The 22,669-nt window shown below is 37.3% G+C and overlaps 1 protein-coding gene across 1 annotated transcript in view; it reads right to left on the bottom strand.

Annotated features, from left to right (window-relative positions):
* Positions 1 to 6,553: 6,553 nt before the first annotated feature.
* Positions 6,554 to 22,669, bottom strand: part of EML5 (EMAP like 5) — a 102,923-nt gene continuing 86,807 nt past the window's right edge. The window contains exons 31-42 of the mRNA XM_035539456.2: positions 21,571 to 21,591; positions 18,538 to 18,711; positions 16,811 to 17,019; positions 14,559 to 14,716; positions 13,801 to 13,915; positions 13,132 to 13,320; positions 12,766 to 12,938; positions 11,327 to 11,489; positions 10,482 to 10,585; positions 8,628 to 8,781; positions 7,720 to 7,820; positions 6,554 to 7,408 (exon numbers count right to left, since the gene is read on the bottom strand). Of these exons, the coding sequence (XP_035395349.1) occupies positions 7,372 to 7,408; positions 7,720 to 7,820; positions 8,628 to 8,781; positions 10,482 to 10,585; positions 11,327 to 11,489; positions 12,766 to 12,938; positions 13,132 to 13,320; positions 13,801 to 13,915; positions 14,559 to 14,716; positions 16,811 to 17,019; positions 18,538 to 18,711; positions 21,571 to 21,591 (1,598 nt within the window). The 3' untranslated portion in view covers positions 6,554 to 7,371. The remainder of the gene's footprint in view (positions 7,409 to 7,719; positions 7,821 to 8,627; positions 8,782 to 10,481; positions 10,586 to 11,326; positions 11,490 to 12,765; positions 12,939 to 13,131; positions 13,321 to 13,800; positions 13,916 to 14,558; positions 14,717 to 16,810; positions 17,020 to 18,537; positions 18,712 to 21,570; positions 21,592 to 22,669) is intronic.

The following is a 22,669-nucleotide window of genomic DNA, read 5'->3' on the forward strand; positions in this document are numbered from 1 at the left end:
GTACTACCCAACAGCACCAACATTCAACAGAAGTACAGAAAACCTTTTTTTTTTTTTTCATGCAATTTGTGCCCGTTTTCATGCCTGGCGTTTCTTTAGAAAGTGTGTTTATTATATTCCCAAAGAACACTGTATAGTGCATGTCCCGGGTATGATTAGTGCTTGGAAAAATCATAGAACTAATGGAAGTACCATTTACAGCTCCAGAGCTGAGTATTACATATTCAGATGGTTAAGTAATGTGCTGGAAGAAGATATTTAATTGCTCTGTTTCTTGGGAAGAATAAATGCCCTCTTTTTACCCGATGGGCATGAAAAGATGCTCCCTCCAATCTCATGAATTTGCAACTAAATACATTAATGTAAAATTCATTTTCAGCAGCATAATGCTTTGTATCGCGTGTCACTGTAGTAACAGCATGGCTGTGGTTAGAGCTGACTGACCTCTCATAGCCACTGCATACAAAGAAATATTTATTTGGGGTTTTGGCGGGTGGGGGGAGTGGAAGTTGGCTCCTGTGGGAGGAGAAAAAAAAATCAAGAATAATGGCAAGAGCTACCAAATACATGGAAGACTTTTCCCCTCCCAAACAGCTTATAATTGTACAGAGGACTGAAACTACATCCACCCTTACTAAATCCCTTTTTCAGAACCCACCAATGCAATACTTACTTCAGTAATCTACATCTGTATCCTTAATCGTTCATCTCCTGCCCCAGGCCCACTGTGGGAACAGCTGACGGTGGCACCTGCCTTATGAAATTTGCAGTTACATGAGATAACTGGGATATTTGTCCCCTGTGAAAGAATTCACGTTACAAAAAACAGGTAAAGCATGAGCACTGTTAATCCTCTAGTTTAAAATACCAGTTGTTAGGCCCAACTAAAAGTTAGGTGGTACAACAAGCTTTTAAGAATGTAGTAAAGTCAGAGAAAACATTGAATCCTAGGCAAGTTATAGGGGCTGCAGTGCCATGGAGTTCCTGTCAGTATCTGAGCATAAAGAATAGCATATTATGGTGTGAATCAGATATCTTTAAAACAATGGAACTAAAATGGCAATAAATTTTTTTGCTATCACAAAAAAAAGCCAAGTTTTGTTTTTTGATTCTTGTTCCTCCTCCTTTCAAGTAAGCCTCCATATGACGTCTGTGCCCAAAGCAAGAGAGACAACTACAAGTAAATAAAAGGCAAAATTGCTTTGCAGGGTCTTGAGGTTATCCCACAACAAGCAATAGACACAATATCCACAACAAGCAATAGAAACTCCGTATTTTGGCTTTTGGAAGAGGAATCCAAACACACACACGCGCGCTCCACCTGTCACATCCCAAACTCAGCTGTCCTCTAGCAGGTACCCAGGAAGCAGTTCAGAGACCTGTGCGCAGATGTTGTGCTTCTTACCAACAGTCACTACACATAAAAGTCAAGTTTAGTCATCTAAGCAGCACCTGTAATGAGTTCAGATTTTTAATGTGAAGTTTTCCTTAATGTAGTATTTCCTTACTTTGTAATGATTTACTTCACTGATTTCTACTGCTGTGCATTCATAGGCCTGTATTACATTCCTCTCCCCTGAATTACAACACATACATCTGGGGGCCTAAGACAAGGAACCACTGCAGGAAAACCCAACCCACGTCTATCTGACGTTGCCCCCTGCAGATACATGGCCGTCCCCATCAGCTGGCTGCACCTGGAGCTCAGGGACGGACCAAAGACGGCTGTAGCCACGTGTCTGTCATCTGCAGAGCTGCGCACATCCGGGAGCAGAACCAAGAACTGGTGAATAAAGTCTCAATAGCCAAGAAATGGAAGAGGCAGTAAATGAAAGAGGCTGGTTGTGAAGAGATTTCCAAAGCATAATGTTTCTTTGGTTTAATACTTGTTTGCTTAAAGAAAGCATTTAAGCCCATTTGCACAGGGAACTAAAATAAGGATAAAAAGCAGAAAAGGCCTATTAAAACAAATCCATGCTTGGTTTAGGTGGGAAAGATAAATAGCATTTAAAAGAAAACAACTACCTTTAAATTCTTTTATGTGAGCTCTCAAAGTTACATAGTATTTTTCTATTTACCCTTCTCTCTGTTACCAAACATGCACGCACTGCAACAGTGGCTGCTGGTGTCAGCCCTTGTACTCCAGCACTAAGTAGCTGCCCCATCGGCATGGGAGTGGAAGGAGCAACACAGGGGAGCACCTGCACCTTCCGAAGAACGAGCCAACAACGCTGCCTGCAGCCTTTCCTCGAGCACTGTGTGACCGACACGCTACTACTGCTCACCAGTCCTTACCCCAACAAGCAGCCGCTGAAGAGCCTCCATCTGCAAGATGTTTGCCCTTTGCTGCCAAGCGATGCGACTCCCCGCCCACCACCCGTGCCAGTCCTTTGGCCTTGCCTTTGCCTAGTTATGAGCTCTCCTTCCTCTGTTTTCCCTTGTTTTCCTCTTTCTCTGGGTTTATATTTCCTGGTTTTCTATCCCTGTTTCCTCCATCCTGTCTTCCATTGTTTAAACAGTAGCAGACATTACAATTACCTATTGTCACCATGCTCAGCCTTTTTTTTCCCCCTCCACATTGTGAGGGAAAAGAACACTTTCTGTGTCTTTTTTCTTAAGGTGATTTGGTTGGATTACTCATTTAACAGAGTTAACAAAAAATAGATTAAGATCATGACTGTAATGCTGCAGGTAATCTAAGAAAGGGGTGGTGAGCTATGACCTGTCCTAGCATCAAGTAGACTGGGGAAAAAAAAAAAAAAAAAAAAATCAAAACCACCAAACCCACCCACTACTTTTTACTTCCTTATTAATGATTTTGGCAAGTTAACCTTATTGTGGCTCTTACACATATTATACACTTAAAACTACTATTTTTTTTTGAAATGAGTTTTAAGTCTGACATCAAAGTTAATGGAAGATCAGCAGCTGGAGACGACCAAAGAAACAGGCTGGGTCTGACCATGCCACAGTGACTGGTACAGAGAATGCATAGGGGGCTTTGGCAAGCTCACGTATCTAGCTACATAAGCAAAAATTGAATGGTGCCAGAAACTTTAGGAAAACAGAGCAGATTGCAAAGAAGCATAAGAAAACCAGTGAGAACATGGGTATGCAAATGCAAAGCAGTTACTGGTGCTAAAATCACTGATGTGGCAATTTGTATTGTGGCTTGCAATCTACTTCCCTTTCTGCAGAGCCTCCAGGATGATTCGCTTTGTTCAAAATACTGAAAAGACATCATTTGTCTAGAGTTTACGCTAGCAGAATAAAAAGAATCTGTAAAGATTAAGGCTTGTCACATCTGAGACACTGATAACAGCACAGGGAAATACATCGCACCTTGCCTCGGTAAGAACTGTATTTGAAACCGAGATCCTTGGCTTGTCCCACTACTACACCCCATGGAGCGAGGAGTAACGGAAGGACTCCCCATTCCAGATCCAGGAGATAACTTATCTTGCTTCTGATGGTGCAGTCAGTTCCAAGTCAGCATTAAGCTGACTGGGATAAAATTCAGAGTTTCTCTGAAATGAGCACCTTGCTAAAACTGAAACCCCGATATTGAGCAAAATTGAAATTACTGTGAATGCGTGCTTTCCTTCAAGTGTCAAAACCAATCATGTGAAATACTTTCTTGTATCTCTCATTTTATACCATCTCTTGCCTTCCCTATCAAAATCTGAAAGGTATATGCAATGAATTCTCATCTTAAGGATAAGACATTTAAGATTTCAAGTCTAAATGATTCAATACATTTGGCTTATTAGTTCTCTCTAACCCAAGCGGTGTTCCTCAGTTCCTAAACTATCATAATTTGCAGTTCTAAATATATTTAAATTTTTGTTTGTTCTTAGGAGCTGGATTTTCTTTCACTCATTTTTTCTTTCCTAAGCATATTTAAATAGCTTTCAAGAGCACGTTTATTTTTAAAGTGAAATGACATTTTGTTTTTCTTGAATCAGTTCTCTGTTTCTTTTTCTTTTCAACGGGTATTTGCATGATGCCCTCAATAACGTGCTTAAACCTCTGGTTAGCCCTGAAGTGGTCGGGCTGTTGGACCAGATGATCTTTGGAGGTCCTTCCAACTGAGCTGTTCTCTTCTATTCTTATTACAAAAAAAAAACACTGCTGACTTTTGAGAACCCAAAGATATATGTTTGCTGCTCACCAGGAAGAGAAAAACAATTCAACTAGAAAGTAAAATCATCCATTATGAGTAAAGAAATTATGCAAAGAACTTTTGCTTCCATCTCAGCACTGCGTAATCACAGAAAAGACTTTCTCCAGTTTGAGCCTTTCAGCCCACCTTTCCCTGCAAGGCTTCCAAACACGAGGCTGTCACCAGTCCCTCCACATTCCAGATTTTTCCCCACCCCGTCATACCGGGTCACAGCAGGCAGCCCGTTCCACTCCGCACACACTTCAAGCACCGATCCGGGTGGCCACAGTGAGCAAGGTACTGCAGTAGCACTTAATATAAACAGCGAATGAGGCACAATGACAAGCACCACAGACAAAAAGACCACAACGCTGCCATCTCGAACCATGGCTGCAGCCAGCCGCTCTCTTCAGCAGAGAACCCCAACTTGTCACCCAAAACACGCTCCGAGTGTTCCTCAGGAAGAAAGCTGCACCTGAGGCTGCTCGCATTTCACCTGGCAAACCACTGAGCAGTTTGTCATGGAAAATACCAGCTGCCCAACTGGCCGCAATAGGAGGAACAAGGCTGGTAGTTCTGTTTCTAAGCGCTCCCCAGCTTCCAGCTCCTGCCCCAGCCCTTTACAGCTGCAGTGAGGTTTAGGAGAACGAAGCAGCAGGGAGAGCTGGCAGCTCAGACCATCACACCATCACCATCAGGCTCGTCCTGCTGCAGCTTGCCCATCAGCCTCTCACTGGTACTCCACCACCAATGTGGCATTTGAGATTCCTCAGAAAAAAAGCACCAATGACAAATTATCAATGGACAGGCACAGCTAGATCAACAGAATTAATAAGGGGGTCAGAGGCGGAGGAGAAGAGGACGTGACCAGCAATGATACTGCAGGGACAGGGACCAAACCTCTTGGTAGCCCACATAGCTCTAACACTGGATGAAGGTCTACAGAAGATCAGGAGGATGGGGGATACCAAGCCTAGGATTTGAGGGGAAAACTTGAAGAGAAGAAAAAGGACTCCGATCTGGCAGTCTGCGTAGGACAAACTAGGAAGGAGCAAGTAACAGCCATCCACCTTGAAATGATGAAGGGCAACCTTAAAATAGAGGCAGGAAAAATTTTACTTCATGTCAAGAAGCCCTGCACAGATGTGTTTAACAGGGGATAGAATCACAGCTATAGAAAAGCATACTACTACGGATTTCTCTGGCCAAGATTTAAATGTCAGGTACTAATTTTCATATAAAACAGGCAGGCAGGCAATAAGGTCATGAAACAGATCAGATCTGATTGCAATTCTTAGACGCAATTCCCCTAAAATCAAAACCATTACTGCTAAGATTTCCCTGTACACTCACGGACCAAATCCACAGAGTATTTTTCCCTGTAGAATAGCAGCTGCATGACTGGCAAGATTTTGCTAAAAATACATGCCAAGAAACTTGATAATAGTCTAGTTCATCAATTTCTTTAAAATAAATATTTGTTATAGCTTGATATATAAAATATATTATCTAAGACTGTGGGGTAACTATCTTTTTAGAGTACATAATAAGCATTTTTGGACCTAGAAGAGCACAAAAGTCTGCCTGATTAACTTTTTTTCGCCCTCTTATAAGCAAACGCTCCCAATCCCTTTATAACCACCATGCACACAAGATGCTTACAAGAACAGGTGAGATTTATTTCATTTTTACTTTTATCTGGCATAAGAGAATGCAAGAGGTGAATAATATCAAGTCTACTGACTGACCTAAACAAATGGCATCGTTAAAGTAACGCTGACTTACATAGACAGAGATCTTTATGTTCACAGCAGAATGTCATTGTGAGTAGTGCTGATAATTTGTTACTTTTGTTCCCTTCTATGTTGTATGAAAGATAACTGCACTGATTAAAAAACAAGTTCAGTCTGTAATGCATCTCTATAACATGATTTAGACAAATAGCTTATGAAATTGTCCTCACTAATACCCAAAACATAGTTTTGTTCAGGTTTTCACCATCACTGAAATGTTTTTTCAACTCAGTTACGTTGCAGGATGGAATAAATGCACTGATGCTAGAGGTGACAGCAGGTCCATTTAAAGAAGCATTATGACTGGACATTTTTATTTTTTTTTTTTTTACAATCAGGAGAGAAATCTGAGTAGACACCTCTCCCATCTAGTCCCAACTCTGTTAAAAAGTTCAAATGTACAAAATATAATGTTTGGAAAGTTTATTTCTCTCTGAATTCCCCCTATGATGCTGAGAAAATAAATCAATTCATATTGCTATGAAATTGTATTTTTGCAACTGGTGACATTCCAAGCCTTATCAATTATGAAGACTATAAAATCCTCACCTTAGTCCACATTTCCAGCATAGAGGCTATCAGCCAATTCAAGTAACACAGCAATAATCTCTCTTCCACTGAGAATAACTTTTATTCAAAAGGCAAAAATTGGAGTTAGACTTTTAGGTTGTGGGCAAGGCACTCGCAAAGTGAGCAAATCTATTTTTGCTCACAGAACTAATTTAATGTTTAAGTGCAACAAAAACACTAAATTAGCCATGAAGATCATGCATATCCAGCAGCTTTCACCAGACATGATTGTGACCCAGGCCTCTAAATACAGAAATATTTAAGTCCTAAGGAACCAACTGTCTTATTTTCTGCTTCACCAGATGATGTTTCCTTTTGATCAATCATAGAAATATCATTTGCCATTATAATAAACATTTATTAAAATACTATATATTTAAGAGATAATATATGGTTTCTTTCAGTAATAAAATATGGAATACTCTTTTTTCAATGATATTCAGACCCCAAAACTTAAAGAAGAAACATTCATGCTCAAAATAGATCAATGTACAGCACTAGGTCAGAAATAACATCTCTTGATTAAAAACCCAGGATCTTACTGTGAAATTGTACATTGACCAACAATTCCCTTTTCCCTTTTATTCATGTATTTCATTTTCAACATCTGGCAGTGAGTGAAATACAAACCCGGATTACTGAAGCAAATCTAATGGCCTCAACATATTACAGTCTATCCTTCTGACAGACTCTAGATACTTGTCTTTCAGAGACGGATCGCTCTGTGTCTTGGATCAGCACCATTTCTTAAGCATGCAGGGCACAGTAGAATATCACGTTGCAATCCTGGGTATTTCATGCCTGGTACTTCATGCAGCATCCTCTTTGCAAGTCTCCATGTCTCCCTCAATGAGGCATATGCACACACTTCCAAACAAATAAGCTGTTCTCAAGAAGACATTAAAGAATGAGACGTAAGACTACAATATGGTTAAAAGAAAGGTCAAAAGAAAAATATCAGTTAAATACATGATACGCTCTGAATACAGAAATGTACTTCTTTTAATTTAGTAAATCTTAACTGTTCATATTAACATCTGAACTATTTATTTTGTTGCAAATAACCACTTCGTTACATACAAACAGAAAAACAGAGATAAAATGATTCAAATTATGAACCTGAGCTTTATACTGTTAAGGACTGTTCCTGACCACTCCTATGTGCTTCCGGACAATAACAGAAAGGAAACGTACCTGCAGTCATCCCCTCCTGCACTAACCACGTATCTATCTCCACTTGTAAATCGAATATTAGTTAAGTGGGCAGAGTGACCTAAAAATCGTTTGTGTTTTGCCTGGAAAACAAAAACAACGACAAAAAAACACACAATAAAATAAGAGAGTGTAAACAATCTGTGTCCTTGTAAATCAGACCAAGTATGCGTGTTTATCTACTTTTTTATTCCATCTTATATTTATATCATTCAGAACGTTACACGGGTTTTCAGATGTGAAAGATCTCCTGAAGAACTCCCATTGAATTGTCTCCAAATGAGACAGTACCTGCAAACTGGGAACAATGCTCAAGCTAACACAACAATTCAAAATATATTTTGTCACACTATTAATGTCTAGAGACTTTGTATAAAATCCCTAACACTGAAAAAATGATTTTCATTAGATGTGTGCAAGTTGTTTATGCAGTGCAGTCTCAAATTGTGAAAATGAACTATGCCAGTATTAGTGAAAAATCTGTAATGTCTTCATCCATGGAAATGCACTGATGGGACTAAAATTACCAGCTGTCTTCCTCGTCTATCAGATGGAGATTGGAGATGTGGATAAATAAAACAAAGGCCTTTGAGATTTTCAGTACAAGGCACCACACTAATGCCGCCTGGCACACAATATTAACACCTATCAGAGTTTACAGAAAGAGCCATTGCACAAAAAAAAAAAATAGGAAAAATTTGAGATGAAGCATGCCTATGAGACTACAGAGCTAAAGTTACACAGATGTATTAAAAAGCCACAAATTTAGAGAAGGAAATATTCTACAGCATGTCCTCTAGAGAAACAATACAAGACCATAATATCAACATATATCAACAGCACTTTTTTTTTTTTTTTTCTAAATAACTATGCAAAAAACAAGTTCTTACAAATTTTTCAGGACATGGGAAGTCAAACAGTTTGACCATGCCAAAATCATCGCCTGTTACAAGATTGATTCCCGAGTGAGAGACACAGGCACAGTTAACATCAGCTTTTTCAGCATGCCTGGACCAGATTCCAATTACTTCATCCCCTAGAACACTGAAACAGAAGAGCAAGAGATTCTTTTGAAAACTTCAGGAAAACAGCAAACAGCTCTTAGTAACGTAAGAGGTTTTAGAAAAATGTCATTTTATTCTTAGACATAAAAATCTTTTTTTTTTTTTTGTAATTAATGCTTATAATATTCTATAATTGCTTCTTAAATTTATTCAGTCTTACAATTCCCAGAATATGGTGGCCCATGACAACACTAACAAGTCAAAGAACTATTAATACATTAATACAAAGTACTAAGAACAGTGCAGAGAGGCATTTGCCAAAAATGAAGAAAGACGATTAAAAAAAGAATGCCATAGCACAAGAGTTGGATGAATCAGGTTAAGCTATCACAAAATAATAATAAAACATAGAATTAACAGGAATATAAAGAGAATATAACATTTTCATATCAATTAGATGAAAAAGTTGCTTGATTCATTAATATGCTAATTCATTAATATGGCGGGGGGGGGGGGGGGGGGGGGGGGAGAAGAGAAAGAATTGTTCTAAACAGATTTAATTATGATTCCAAAACAGACATTTATAGAAAACTTCATTCGCAAAACCTTTTCAAAAGTTGCTTTTTATTCAGCTGTGCTTACAATGTATGGGCTTACTTACAAGAACACACAGAAATGAGCACTCTATCACTTGTTAGTAGGTGTATAATTTGGCATTTTTTTCTGTGATTTTTCCCCACAGATCAGAGCACAGTATATTATACTCAAGAAAGAATTCTGTACTTCAAACATATTGAATTGGGTCAAAAAACACAGGTTTCTTGTTTTCACGTCAAAGAGGTGACAAAAATGGATTACCCACGAAAAAAAAATTAAAAGCTAGCAAAATGGTTCAGAGCCCTCTGAAAAATTCATAGTTCTAGCAACAAAATATTCAGAATTACTACTGTGTAAAGTGATCCATACGTGTATTTATTCTTGAATTTTGCCTGAGATATTATTGCTTTGCCTGCAAACAATAATTGAAAGCAGGCAAGGAGCCCAAAATTAGGCAAAGGAAATCAGATTTGCATAAAGTGTAAAATAATAAATATAAAATGTATATATTTAAGTATATAATAAAATATAATGTTATCGTTCTTCATGAAATTTCTAAATCCATTTTTAACTAAATGTAGTAACTTTAAGGTATTTTGAAGTACTTTTGTACAACTTTTAATATGCAAATGTTAATAGTAATTTTAGTATACACATAGCATTAATGACATACTGTAAATAAAACTGAAATTATCAGTCTTGTGCTGTCTTTTCTTATTTTAACATATTTTAGTTTTCCCTGCAGTCCAATCATTGTTTTACATTATGTTGCCCCCCAAATCATTATTTTGAAGCAAAAAATGCAATTAGTCCAGGCAACTTGCACAGCAGAATTAAAAAATACTGAGGCTGCTATAGATATGATCAAAGGAAGCTAGAGATATGTAATGAATAGAAAGGCACACTTTAGAGAGATCAGTTTTTATCTGATACCTTGACCAGTCAAGCAGCTCATGTTCTACCAAGTGAACATGCTGTGCACTTTGTTTTGCTGTACAGTACTTACCTGGTGTGTTGTCAGAGTATATGGATGCATTTAAAGAAGGTATCTGACTGGATGAAGGGATGAAATAAACTTTTAAACAGTAGGTGCTTCTGGAAGTTACAAGTGTTTTAACAGGTGCGAACCTGTGAATTGTTTACCTTGTCCATGTAGCCCATGTTATTCTGTCAATCACAGCCTGGTCCACAAGCTGTTTTCCTGAAGGCACTTCATAGACTTGCCTTTTGTAAGACCCAGTAGAGACCTTTGAGATGAGCACAGACAACGGTTCACAGAAATTTAAAATAAATGAACTTGTTTGAAATGATGAGGTTATAATTTTAAAGGGCTTTGAAAAGCATTTTCTTGATAGTATCTGTTCATAAAGCATCTTGCTCAATGTCCTCCAAAGTCTATGCAAGTATAAAGCATCAGCAAGAAAGAGTAAGACATACTCAATTTTAAAATGTCTGTCAATAAAATATAGTTGAAACATCTCACATACTGCACATAATACTCTCTATACATTGTGTATTTTGTCATGTATATGTGAACATAAATAAAAAAGGCAAAAGGCTGGGAATTCTAACACCATGGTTTTGATGCTGCTCTGAGAAGGCTAGAACTGAAAAGAAGTGTAATGCTACCATTCTTGTCAGGGATACGAAGTATTCACAGTTCCCTGAGACATACTGAATGATAGACTGTACTCCTTCCTTGTTTAAGATAGCCCATCTGCATCTGGGAGATAAAAAGGCAGGGGAAACTCATTACAGTGATTTTGAAATCTGTTTCTTCTTTCTATGCTTATTTCTTGTACTTAGTTTCCACAGTAACTATTTTTGTCATCCACTTACCACTAAAATAAAGTAACAGTCTAGTGACAGTAACCTACTGCTCTGACACTTCGTTACAAAATTGAGTAGTTGTCAAAGGAGAATAGTTGCACAGTATCTGTCATGAGTACATTTGCTATTCAGTATCTTGAACAATTAATGACTGATACCTGGAGATAACAGCTATCTGCAGAGAAGTCCATCTGGATCACAAAACTTGGGATATCTTTGCAGTAGCTGACTCGATTTAGTGTGGGACCCAACGTCAGATCATAAAAATCCACTGCATTCTCACTGGAACCGACTGCTAAGTAACGAGAATCTGGGCTAAACCTGAACAGATGAAAGAGTTTATGAATATATAAACTTGCAGTAAATTGTAATATAGGTTGGTACTTACAATAGGTGTAATATAGGATTTGAGAAGCACAGGTAAATTTGCATTTCAAGTTTATGCTAACCAGACCTGAAGAGAAAGGTGGAGTATTTTTTGTCTGTTAAGTAAAATAACTTTTGAAACAAAATTTTGGGGAATGTATATGCATTAGAAGGTATATCTGATTTCATCACCACCTCAATGGAGTAACAACTGTGACATGCTCCTGATGACTCTGGCTCTCTAAAGCTATACTTCAAAGGGTGCAAAGTTTAAAAACAAACAAACAAAAAAACTTTAAATGAAGAAAACTCAGACCTTCTAGATGAAACATACCAAATAAAAAGACCTGAAAATCAAATCTTTCATCTGTCCAATGTATATTTGCACAGTGGTTTGTTTCCACCAGCTTTCCTTTTCAGTCTTGAAATTCAGTAGCTTCCTGGACAGAAAAAATTCCTCATAGCTTCTTTTGTGTTACTAGGGAAGTTCTTTATTTCTGTCATCTCTGAGACACTCCTGGGACAGCTTTTCTGATTCCAGCAAGCCCTAACTCCTAGTGGGGCTCTCCTGCCTCCCACTGCAAGATGCCTGTTTGCTCATATTCTTCCCCCTTCTAGACTCCAGAAGTTACCCTGAGCTGATCACGATTCATTTAACTCACAGAAGGAACAGTCTTTTTCCTCCTTTAAGTAAGCTTTTACCTGGCTCAGGAAACAGAAGCAAAGTTTTCCTTCTGCTGAATAAATTCCTTCTAATAAACCATAACTAAGAGCAAGCTGACAGAAGAGACATTTCTATTGCTTCTGTGATGACATCCAGTCACCTTCTGTAAACCTCTGATCTCACTTTACCTCCTACACATCATCTTACCCTGTTCCTTTTTACACCTACTGATATGCCCCCTGATTAGGATGGTCTCTTCCTATTTTTCCATTTACTTTCCCTTCCCCTTTCATTTTATCTAATCCTTGTCAGTATCACCTGAGACTCCCCCTACTGCAGAGGGCCTGTTTTTTGACTGATGGCTATTTCTTAACTTCAAGTAGCTCCTCCTTTCTTTTTATTCCTGGTAGAGGAGAAATCAAACAAACTCTAATTCACTCACTGATTCCAGCTCTCTGAAATGTCATTGTAATGCTCCTCAGAAATACGCAAACTGTATTTTTAAAAATCCAGAGAATACAAATTTCTAGAATACTACGAACATACAAAGCCATTATGTTTTCTGACCTGATATCTTGGATAGCTGATCTTCTGTCTCTTTTTTTTCCCCAAATTTTCAGAGATGTCACAAGCAAGATAATAAATTCTCCATTTTTCATGCCAATGGCTACCATATCACCTTCTGGGCTGTAACAAACAGTACGAGCTGCATGCCCTAAGCTGACTTTGTTCAGCATCTTCTGTGAAGAAATAAGAATCCAGAAAAGTAAATGTCTCTATCTGTTCATATTTCAAAAGTATCTTATGCTTATAGTATCAGATAAATTATTTTCAGAATACATTAAAAAGCAAGCTTTGAATCCCCAACACCACCACAAGTCTAGGATATTTTTTGTTTTTTTTCCAAAACAAGAACTGTTCTTCAACACCTACCTTTTCAGCAATATCCCAGAGTCTTACTGTGCCATCTTCTGCAGCAGAAAGGAAAAAATCTCTGGAAGGATGTGTTGCTAGGCCCCAGATTGGTCCATCCATATGACCATTTATTAGAATGTTACATGCAGCATTTTTCTCTCCAACTTCAATTATTTCAGCATTTCTTGTGCCAACAAGAATTTTTCCCTTGAACAACAGTGGAAGAATTATCTATGATATAATACATTAGCTACTCATGATTAACAGTAATAAAGATATAAACCAAAGCTATAGTTAAGTCGAGAAAGTTTGCTTAAGTCAAATCAAAGCTAATTTACTTCTTAAAATCATCTATGATCTCCTAGAGTACAAAGAAGTAGATAAATCATGGTACCAGTGGAATTATTGCTTGCAATATTTGAAATGTGGAAAAGAATACAAAATAGAAAAGAAATCCTAGTCTTTAATCAAATATGTAAAGAATATTAACCTAATTAAGACTAAGATCTCCTGAAACAGATTTTTTTTTTAATTGTAAAAAGTCAAATGTAGACACCTTGCAGCTCAACATTTAATTTCAAATACTAAGAGAAAGAGGAAGCAAACGATTTGTCATATTTTTAATGCCACAGATCAACCCATGGATTATAAACTTTTTTTTTTTTAAAGTCATGATGATTCCTTTACCTTGCCTCTACAAACAGAGCGAACACAGTCAGTCATTTGTCCTGTCTCCAGTCTGAAGGCACGACATCGTTTCAGCTCTTGATCCCATAGTTTAACTGCTCCTCCTTCCTTTGATCTATTAAGAAAGCAGGAACAACAACAAATGTAACAGCTGGCACAAAAAACTCAATGAATACATGAAAGAGCTATATAATTTAATGTAATTTATTGTAACTGAGGCATTTAAATCTGTTTTAAATCATTAAAGAACCATTAGTTTTTACTGAACAGGTGATGTTTATATGCTGAGCCTCCTAGCTAAACAAGAACTACTGATTCAAAGTCCTCACTGTACTGCTTCACAGAACAAGCTCTAAGATGGTCACTGCTAAGCTTAGTCTGAATTAGTATCTCCTAGGGAATTTGGCTAGTCAAAGGAGCAGTGAAGTATGTGAACGAATTGACATATTATTAGGACAGGCAGCAATTACCAAAATACAGTCGAGGAAAACAGGACATATATGTCTTTTAACACATTTGCTGTGAAATAAATTGCAAAAGATACAGGAGGAAAATCACAAGTCTCTTCCAGTCAGTGGAAAAAATAAGTACAAGAAGCTCATGTGGGATGACTTGCACTTTGGCTACTATTCAGGGATCCAAAGGTGACTACTGACAGCTTTGACATCTCAGTCAACTACTCCACATTAGAAAGTATGAACCAAAACAATTTTTAGAGAATACATGTGCTTGCAGAAGAAAAAAAAAATATGACTCACGGCCTTTCTTTGCCTCCTGTAACAATCAAGCCATCTCTTAATGTGGTATACATTGTGAAAACCGGTCCATTGTGAGCTTTGGCCACAATTCGTATCAAGACGTGATCTTTCCAAACGCAAACATCTCCACTGATAGTACCCGTGAATGTCAAGTTATTCTGAAAAGAGGAAAAATATACTCATCAACTGATTCTGAGTAAGGCAGGAGAAAAACATTCAGAAACAAAGATCATCACCATTTGCTTTTAGGCTAGATTGCATTTTTGTATGCCGGTGTAGGAGAATTAAGACATGTAGGGTCAGAACTGCTATATGCCTTGTTGAAGTCTGAAACACATGGTTTCTTGCAGTTAATAGGCTCTACACTGCAGAAAGAAATGCAGTGACTTAAAATTCAGCTACAGTGTTATCTGTTTTCAGCCTATTAGGTGTGCATAAATGTTGTTAAAGATGAAGAAAACCAGGAACAGTTTTGACATTCCACACAAACAGGCAATTTGTACCATCTTGTCATGTGCATTATGACTACAGTAACTAGTAGTTTACAAAGAAAACAGCCTGCTATTAACTCAGACTGTAATTGTCTGGTTTCCTTTTTCTCTGCCTCCTGTTTTTGGAAGGCAATAAAAATAATAACCTCTTCTATTTAAGGATAACTTATTAGGATACACTGAAAACCAACAGGAACCGAGGAAGAATCCTCAAATACAGTGTCCTGTATAGTATTTTATATAATATGCATCTGTTTGGCAAGAACACTTTCCTTGAACTGGGTGATGCTGATGGTCTACATCCTTATTTAAAGGGGGTGGTGGTGGTGCCCCTGATGAATGAGTAAATAAAAGAGGGCTGGAAATAAACATGGGGGCGGATCCTCTGACCATCCTCACGGCATAACCATTGGGCTGATTTTAACCTGTTTCCAAGCACCTGAACCAGCTCCTCCTGAGATAAAAGTCAAGGAATAGCAGCACTTCCAGAACTGTTCCCTACAAGCAGTATGGAAAACACACCAGGTGTCGCTTCATTCAGGTTGCGTATCTTTTTACAAAATCCCTGCAAGTTTTGCATCCTCAGACAACCTCATATCATGCTCCAGGACATTCAACATGAAGCCCAATTTACATGCTAAGAAGCATCCCTCCATAAGAAAGTCCACTGAGGGTTCCAAAACACCAACTAATGCCTAGGCTGTGCATCTCTAGCACCTAGCATTTGGAAGATAACTTCTCACTTTGTAGGAAGACATGACTCTCTGAAATCTCTTAGATTAGATGTTAACAAGAAATTCTTTACTCAGAGGGTGGTGAGGCACTGGCACAGGTTGCCCAGAGAAGCTGTGGATGCCCCATCCCTGGAGGTGTTCAAGGCCAGGCTGGATGGGGCTTTGAGCAACCTGGTCTGGTGGGAGGTGTCCCTACCCATGGCAGGGGATTGGAATCAGATAATCTTTAAGCTCCCTTCCAACCCAAAACAAAGGTACCTAAATCAAAGGTACCTAAATCAAAGGTACCTAAAGAGACACCACTGTGGAAAACAGGTAGTCTTACCAAAACATGAAACCTCTGGCCATTTACAGTTTCAGAAGTCTAAATCAATAGTACAAATTCAGTCTGGACCCAATAGGCAGGCCAGAAAGGAGAGAGATGCAATAAAAGAGAAGGACCACTTCAAAAGAAAACTATGCACATCTGCCCAGCTGAAGATATGAATATTGCTCATTCAAAACAAGTCCTGAAATGGCAAGGATGTGGAACTTAGCAACAAAACCTACATCTGTCAAAAACAAAAAGCAAAACAAAACCCTACTGAGGTCATCTAACAGTCATAGATGTTAATGAATGCCCCAGGTCAGTGCTGCTCTCAGATCACTCATGAGTAATAATGCATGCAGGATAGAATATAATCACCCCTAGGTGGGCATAAAATTAGCCTCAGTTCTATTGTTGGGTTCCCACAGCCTACATAGTCAGGTTTGTTTCATTTGGATTAAATACCAACCAGTGTCTTATCAACCCAAAGCACCTATAGCTTGTTTCTTCTGAAAACATAAAATTACACAAGCCTTTCTCTTTCTATTAGCTGGTATTAGTTCTAACTAAAAGTATGAGAAATGCTAAACTGAGTGTATAAAACAACTGACATACTTATTAACAGGTTCACAGTAGTCCCAGTTAAAACTTATAAAGGCAGAGAAGAGTCAAGAATTTTTTGTATGTATGCGTTTTTAAATAGTTTGTTAAGGTACATACAGCTCCAAAAGCTACAGACAGCATTGTTTGCATTCGGGCATCTTCTATGGAACTCAGCAGCCCTTTTTTACTGAGAAGAGCTCTTCCAGCCAGTGTCCAGAACCTCACGTGTTTCACTCCCACAGAAACAAACTGGGTATCTGAGTCTGGTCTGAATTCTGCTACAAATATACGCTGGTTATGACCAGCTCGGCTGGCAATTTTGGCACCTGGCAAAAAAAGAAAATGGACTTTTTTAATGCACTAGGAAAAATATACATTTATGGCAATATTTATTTGTTTATTCATTCTGGAGAATGATGATCCATACAAGACCACACAGGTTGTAAGTAAAAGTAAAAACTGCTCCTAAATTATCATGTAAATTAAAAAAAATAATTTAATAAGAGCCAGTAGCAAGCACCTAATGAAGGTGCCATCTACTTATAATTTTCCTACTTATAATTTTCTAGTTTATAATTTTCTTATAATTACTTATAAGAGGGTTAGGAGCTCAGATCCAAGTAAGTATCCGTCTCCTCTTAAATTCCTAGAAATCCTTTGAAAATCACAAACTGGACAAATTACAAGAGACTAATGAATGACTTCTCTGGACATTTTGTCTGAAGATACTTTATTTCTTTCTGTAGAAAATGCAGGAACTGACTTTGTTACATATAGATTAATCTTAGATATAGATTAGATATAGATACAGATTAATCTTAGATTCAAAGGTAATGCTCTTCCAGTCTTTTCAGAGTTATTAAAATCAGACATTTTGACCCATAAATATCAAGGTTCCTCACTAATTTCATTACCTGAAAAAGACATTGTATTACCTGACCTCCTGTGGTATTTAGCCCTTTCTAGGGAATACACAGCTGCCATGCTGAAGCTGTATCAGCTTTTAATGATGAACACAGGTATATTCTGACTGAAATGGCAGTGAATTGCTGCACAGGCTTTTACCACACATTTTCACATTACCTAAGATTGCAAAAACGCACATTTTATCCTGAATCCAGCTACACAAGCTGTGAAGGATCATTTAAAATGATTTGGTAGCTTATTTATAAACTTCTGAGAGATACTAGTCAATCAACAGAAATCTCAAAAGAGAGAGTAAATAAACCAGTAAGACTAAAGAATCAATATTAAAATCTGGGTATGGCTTTGACAGATAGGAAAGAGACAAGCAAATTGCTTTATCCTAAATCCTGAACTCGGTTCAAAGCCAACCTGAATAACTGTAGTATAACTTAATACACAAATAACATAGTGGCACAGATGAGCTGTACTGGCATCACATTTCTGCAATTTGCAACTTTGGGGGCATTATTTTAGTAGTAAAACAAGTAATCAGACTTTAGAAGATAAAAGAACAGAAAAGAACAGAAAATTTCAACTGTGAGCAAAAAAGACATTTATAAAGGGTTTTTAACCGAGCAGCAAAGAAATGGTTGAAAGATATATTTTTTAAGAAGAACACAATTTTCCTTCATTATTCTAATTATAAATCAGAGAACTATCCTCATCTTTACGTAACAGTTCCAAAGGAGGTATTTTTAGCAGTTATTAAAACAGATAAGTACATTTAGCTTACCTCTTCTTGCACAGTGCATAGTGCACACAATTTATTGTAATAATTTTCTATCTGCTGATACTTTTATGTTATAACTGTCTTTGACTCAGCCCAATATACTTCTGACAACATAAATGCATTCTACAAAAAACAATCACTTTCCTACCTTCCTGCCACTTCCAAATGGTAATGGTATGTTCGGGATCCAGCCCTACGGAGAGCAGCAGTTTGCCAGTGGCACTGAAACTGACTGAGCAAACTCCCTTTGAATGGTAGCACCGCAGTACTGATAATGTCTGTTTGTTCATTGCATCCCACACATGAATAGAAGGAGCTGTAGCTACACAAATATATATTAAAATAAAAGTTAATTAGCATATGTATTGAAAGTGTCTAATGATTTGCTTACTGAAGCAATTATTGTTTTTTATTAATAGGACAAAATTATTCTGGTCAGATGAAAAGAAAGAAAAGAAAGGAGATTTTGGCCTCTGTTTGGAAACCAATTTCCTGCAAATAGCATCATTAAGCCAGGACTAAGAATTTGGCCTCATTATACTACTGGAGATGTAAATGTTGCTTAATGTGTTACTGGTCTTCTGAAGCACAGCAAAAACTATGAAACATGGCAAAAGCTCTGAAAGCAAGCTGTTTTCTCCTGTTTTTTTCTTTGAGTAAAACTTGTGTCAGCATGCTAACTCAAACCTCTATAAACAGTGAGTAAACCATCAAGAACATAATTTCTAAGTGGGGCTTTTGGACAGCTGATAGCTTCTGAGAAATCAGGTTACAGTACAAGACCAGAATCTCCTTTTCTATTAAATGGCCATCTGTCTGAAATGTATGCTCTCCTAGGAGGACGTCAGTTGAATCAAGTTGAAGCTTGCTTACTAGTGTAGGAGAACTAGGGTATTTAATATAGTCTGTATTGTTTGGACTGTAAGCTGAACCATCTTTCCCTGCTATTAATGTATGCAATTATTCCTACTATGATGATATCTGAGGTCTTCTTCAAAATGCAATGCCTTCTCCAAAGATCTTACAATCCAAGTTTGCAATCTCTGAGTAGCATCTAGGGCATTTCCAGGACAGTAATAGTCTCCCTCCAACTTCTTTCCTTTTGATCTCAAGCAAATGTGACTGCCAAGTCAGGAGGTTACTGGTTGCTGTCTTAGACCCAGATTCACGTAAACTAAAATCCATTTCAGCTCCATGCTTTGTGTCTCTAATTAGCTAAATCTAACCCCTCAAAGGCACCCCTACAACGGGAAACAGTATGCACAGGGACTTAAGTAAAATTTTAGCCACATGAAACTAAACTTTCAAGCATAATTCCACAGCTGTTGCCAAACAGTCTTTGGAACAATCTCTTAATTTCTTCTGTTCCCCACAATTTTCTCACATGGCATCAACATTTTTTGATCATTGCTATTTGAGAGGTAATACAGCATAGTATATACATGCCATTAAAACAGAAAGGGTTGTCAATTAGTGGTATGCCTCAAAACTTTCAACAAGCTCCCTGCTGCCCTCACAGAACGTTGAGGGAACACAGAGCTTTGAACTGTTTGTTCTCCTCTTTGGTAAAACACTCCATGGCCCTTGGCCTGTGTACCTCTCATATAACCTCAACTGAAAATATCCTCTTGGGTGACAGACAGAAACCTTCCTCTAGGTATAACTAAGTGAATAATAACTGAGCAAATTTTTCAAATCAGGTCTTGAAGGATAGAGAGCACTGATTCTTGAGTCCTCCTACTTGACTGTGCTCTTCTGATAGTCTCTGTCTTGACCTTGTATCCTGCTTGTGGAATACTACAGCTGCTGAACATCTCTCCAAAGAGAGATTTTCTAAGAGATTTTCCTTCTGAGAGAAGTGAAATAAAGCTACCATGGGCTGTCAGGACAAAAAATATCTTCAGTAAGATGAAGCAGATCTATACCACGTCATTATGAAATTTAATTTGCCATTCCAGCCTATGACCAATATCACTGTTTCAAGGACCTGTGCATCACTGCAGAAAACAGAGAATGGGAACTAAAAAAAAGAGTTATTGGTAAAAGGGGGTGCCAAATATCCATCAATAAATTTAAAGTGAAACTATCTGCATCTTTATAATGAAGGCAGGCAAGAGCTTGGATTCCAGACTAATGGTTCCACAAAGACAAAAAAATAAAGAGTGCTGGTTTCAGGCAGTGACAACAGAATTTAGTAACGTACAAAGGCTCAAACTAAAGTTGCAATCAAAAAAGGGCAAGTGAAAGAGGGAAAATCTCCAGGCATTATATACAGTAATAGTGATTTATTTTTTTTTATATATAAACAACCATATCATCACTGATTCTTTTACATAGTTTGTGTGGGAAGGGGTACCTATATTCTTCCTCCCATCCTTACAGCAAGCACAATTTGGCATATTTGAAAGAAGTCAACACACATTAAAAGGCCATTGTACATCTGTTCTTCACAGAACAATATTTAGATGCATATGAAGATTATTATATTTTCTAGGTATACATGAACACACGTTTATGCATCTCTGAAGATGTGTCACAAGACAATTATGGCTGCCCAACAATGAACTCAGTCACACATGATGGTGATGAACTTTTTAGGTTACAGTTGAAATAAGACTTATTAATAATAATAGCTCAATCAAGACTGTCAAACCGTCAAACACCAAAAATGATACACAAATAATTAAACTGACACCATAACAAGCATTTCAGATCAGTGGTAATAACTGCATGACAATCATACATAAATGTGAAAGTGCTTTATTCACTCAGTCACCTAGGCCTCCTCAATGGAATATACTTTGAAAATGTATATTTAAAAACTATTTTCAATTAAGTATCTAAAACAACTGTTAATTGTCAGCCCCAATACGTCTATAAAACCTGCAAGCATACAGAGCAATGCTACAGTCATAGTATGTATTAGAACTCACTAGTGACTGGGCAGCAAGAAGGGAGTATGTTACAACAGAATAGTTTTAAAGTGTATCCTAACATTTTGTTTCTACATTTAAGATTTGCTGAGCTATTGTGGTTTATATTCAGTGCTAAAAGTAATAGGACTGATCCCAGGTTTGAATAAACTAAAAATGAATTCATGTCACTTATTGTTCTATAAAGTCATGATGGCTACTAGATAGGCTAACTTCACCTGAAGATGTTAAAATTTTATTTCCCTTACCTGACATATCTGCTGAGTCTCCTGTAATGGAAAAGCAGCAGAAAAATAATTAGACCATAAATAAGATAAATGCTAAAGAAAATATATGCCACATTTAGTGTAATTTCTTAACACACACCTTGATGTCATCTCCTTGCATTGCAGCAGCAGCAATACTGCATTTAGTGTTAAATATGATCAATTACTGATAAATGGTGGTCACATCAGAACTACGAATTACCAGAATTAATATATTTTGATTTCCATTTTGAGTTACAACATAAAACTTTCATTTTGGTGTACGTTAGGTCTCTCTTTGCCCAACTCTAAATAATAAAAAAAAATTTAATTTGTTAAGACATTAGTAACATGTTAAGTAGAAAAAATGCCATGTATTATTCTGCTGAGAAATAATGTTTGAATCTGATTCTGGCAAGTAGCAAATACACTCAATGATCCTCTACAGGAGTGATAAGAAATCAGGATTATAGTTTCAGCTATTGGGAAATATTACTGGGACTCTATGAAAGAGCACTGTAGTTTTAAAATATTTGAAGCTAATGTTTCTGTAAATCTTTTGAAGATTTGAATTACGGTAGTGAAGATGCCTTTGTGCAAGTCATATCGAAAGGACAAATAGAATCAGTTTAGTATGTTCTTTATGAAGTATTTGCTTGTTAATGTCTGTTTGGAATCTAACAACCAAATGTTGTTCAAAGACATTTTGATTCCAGTTTGTTTTTTAGATGTAATTCTTTCCATTATAAAGTGTTTTGCAGTTCAATTTTTTTTAGTGTCATCTGCTCCTGATTTGTATCCCTTGATCCACATTATGAAAGAATTTAAATTGCTCTACTGCTAGTTGGTGTAGAAATGATTATGAAATTAAAAAGAATTAAGGGTTCCGTGTTTCTTCTTGAGTAAACTGAACACTGAAGAAAATGATCCATGCAAAGAACAGATTTCTACATTATGACTACATTCTTCTTATATATTCTATCTTACTAAGAAATTAAGCCAGATTAAGAAATATGCTGCAAAAGCAAATGATTTCCTATAACAATAAAAGGCATGTATTCCTGTAAATATTCTTTGCAATGAAACCATAGGTAAAAATCTG

Source organism: Cygnus atratus, chromosome 5 (assembly GCF_013377495.2).
Source record: "Cygnus atratus isolate AKBS03 ecotype Queensland, Australia chromosome 5, CAtr_DNAZoo_HiC_assembly, whole genome shotgun sequence".
Classification (NCBI taxonomy): Eukaryota; Metazoa; Chordata; class Aves; order Anseriformes; family Anatidae; genus Cygnus; species Cygnus atratus.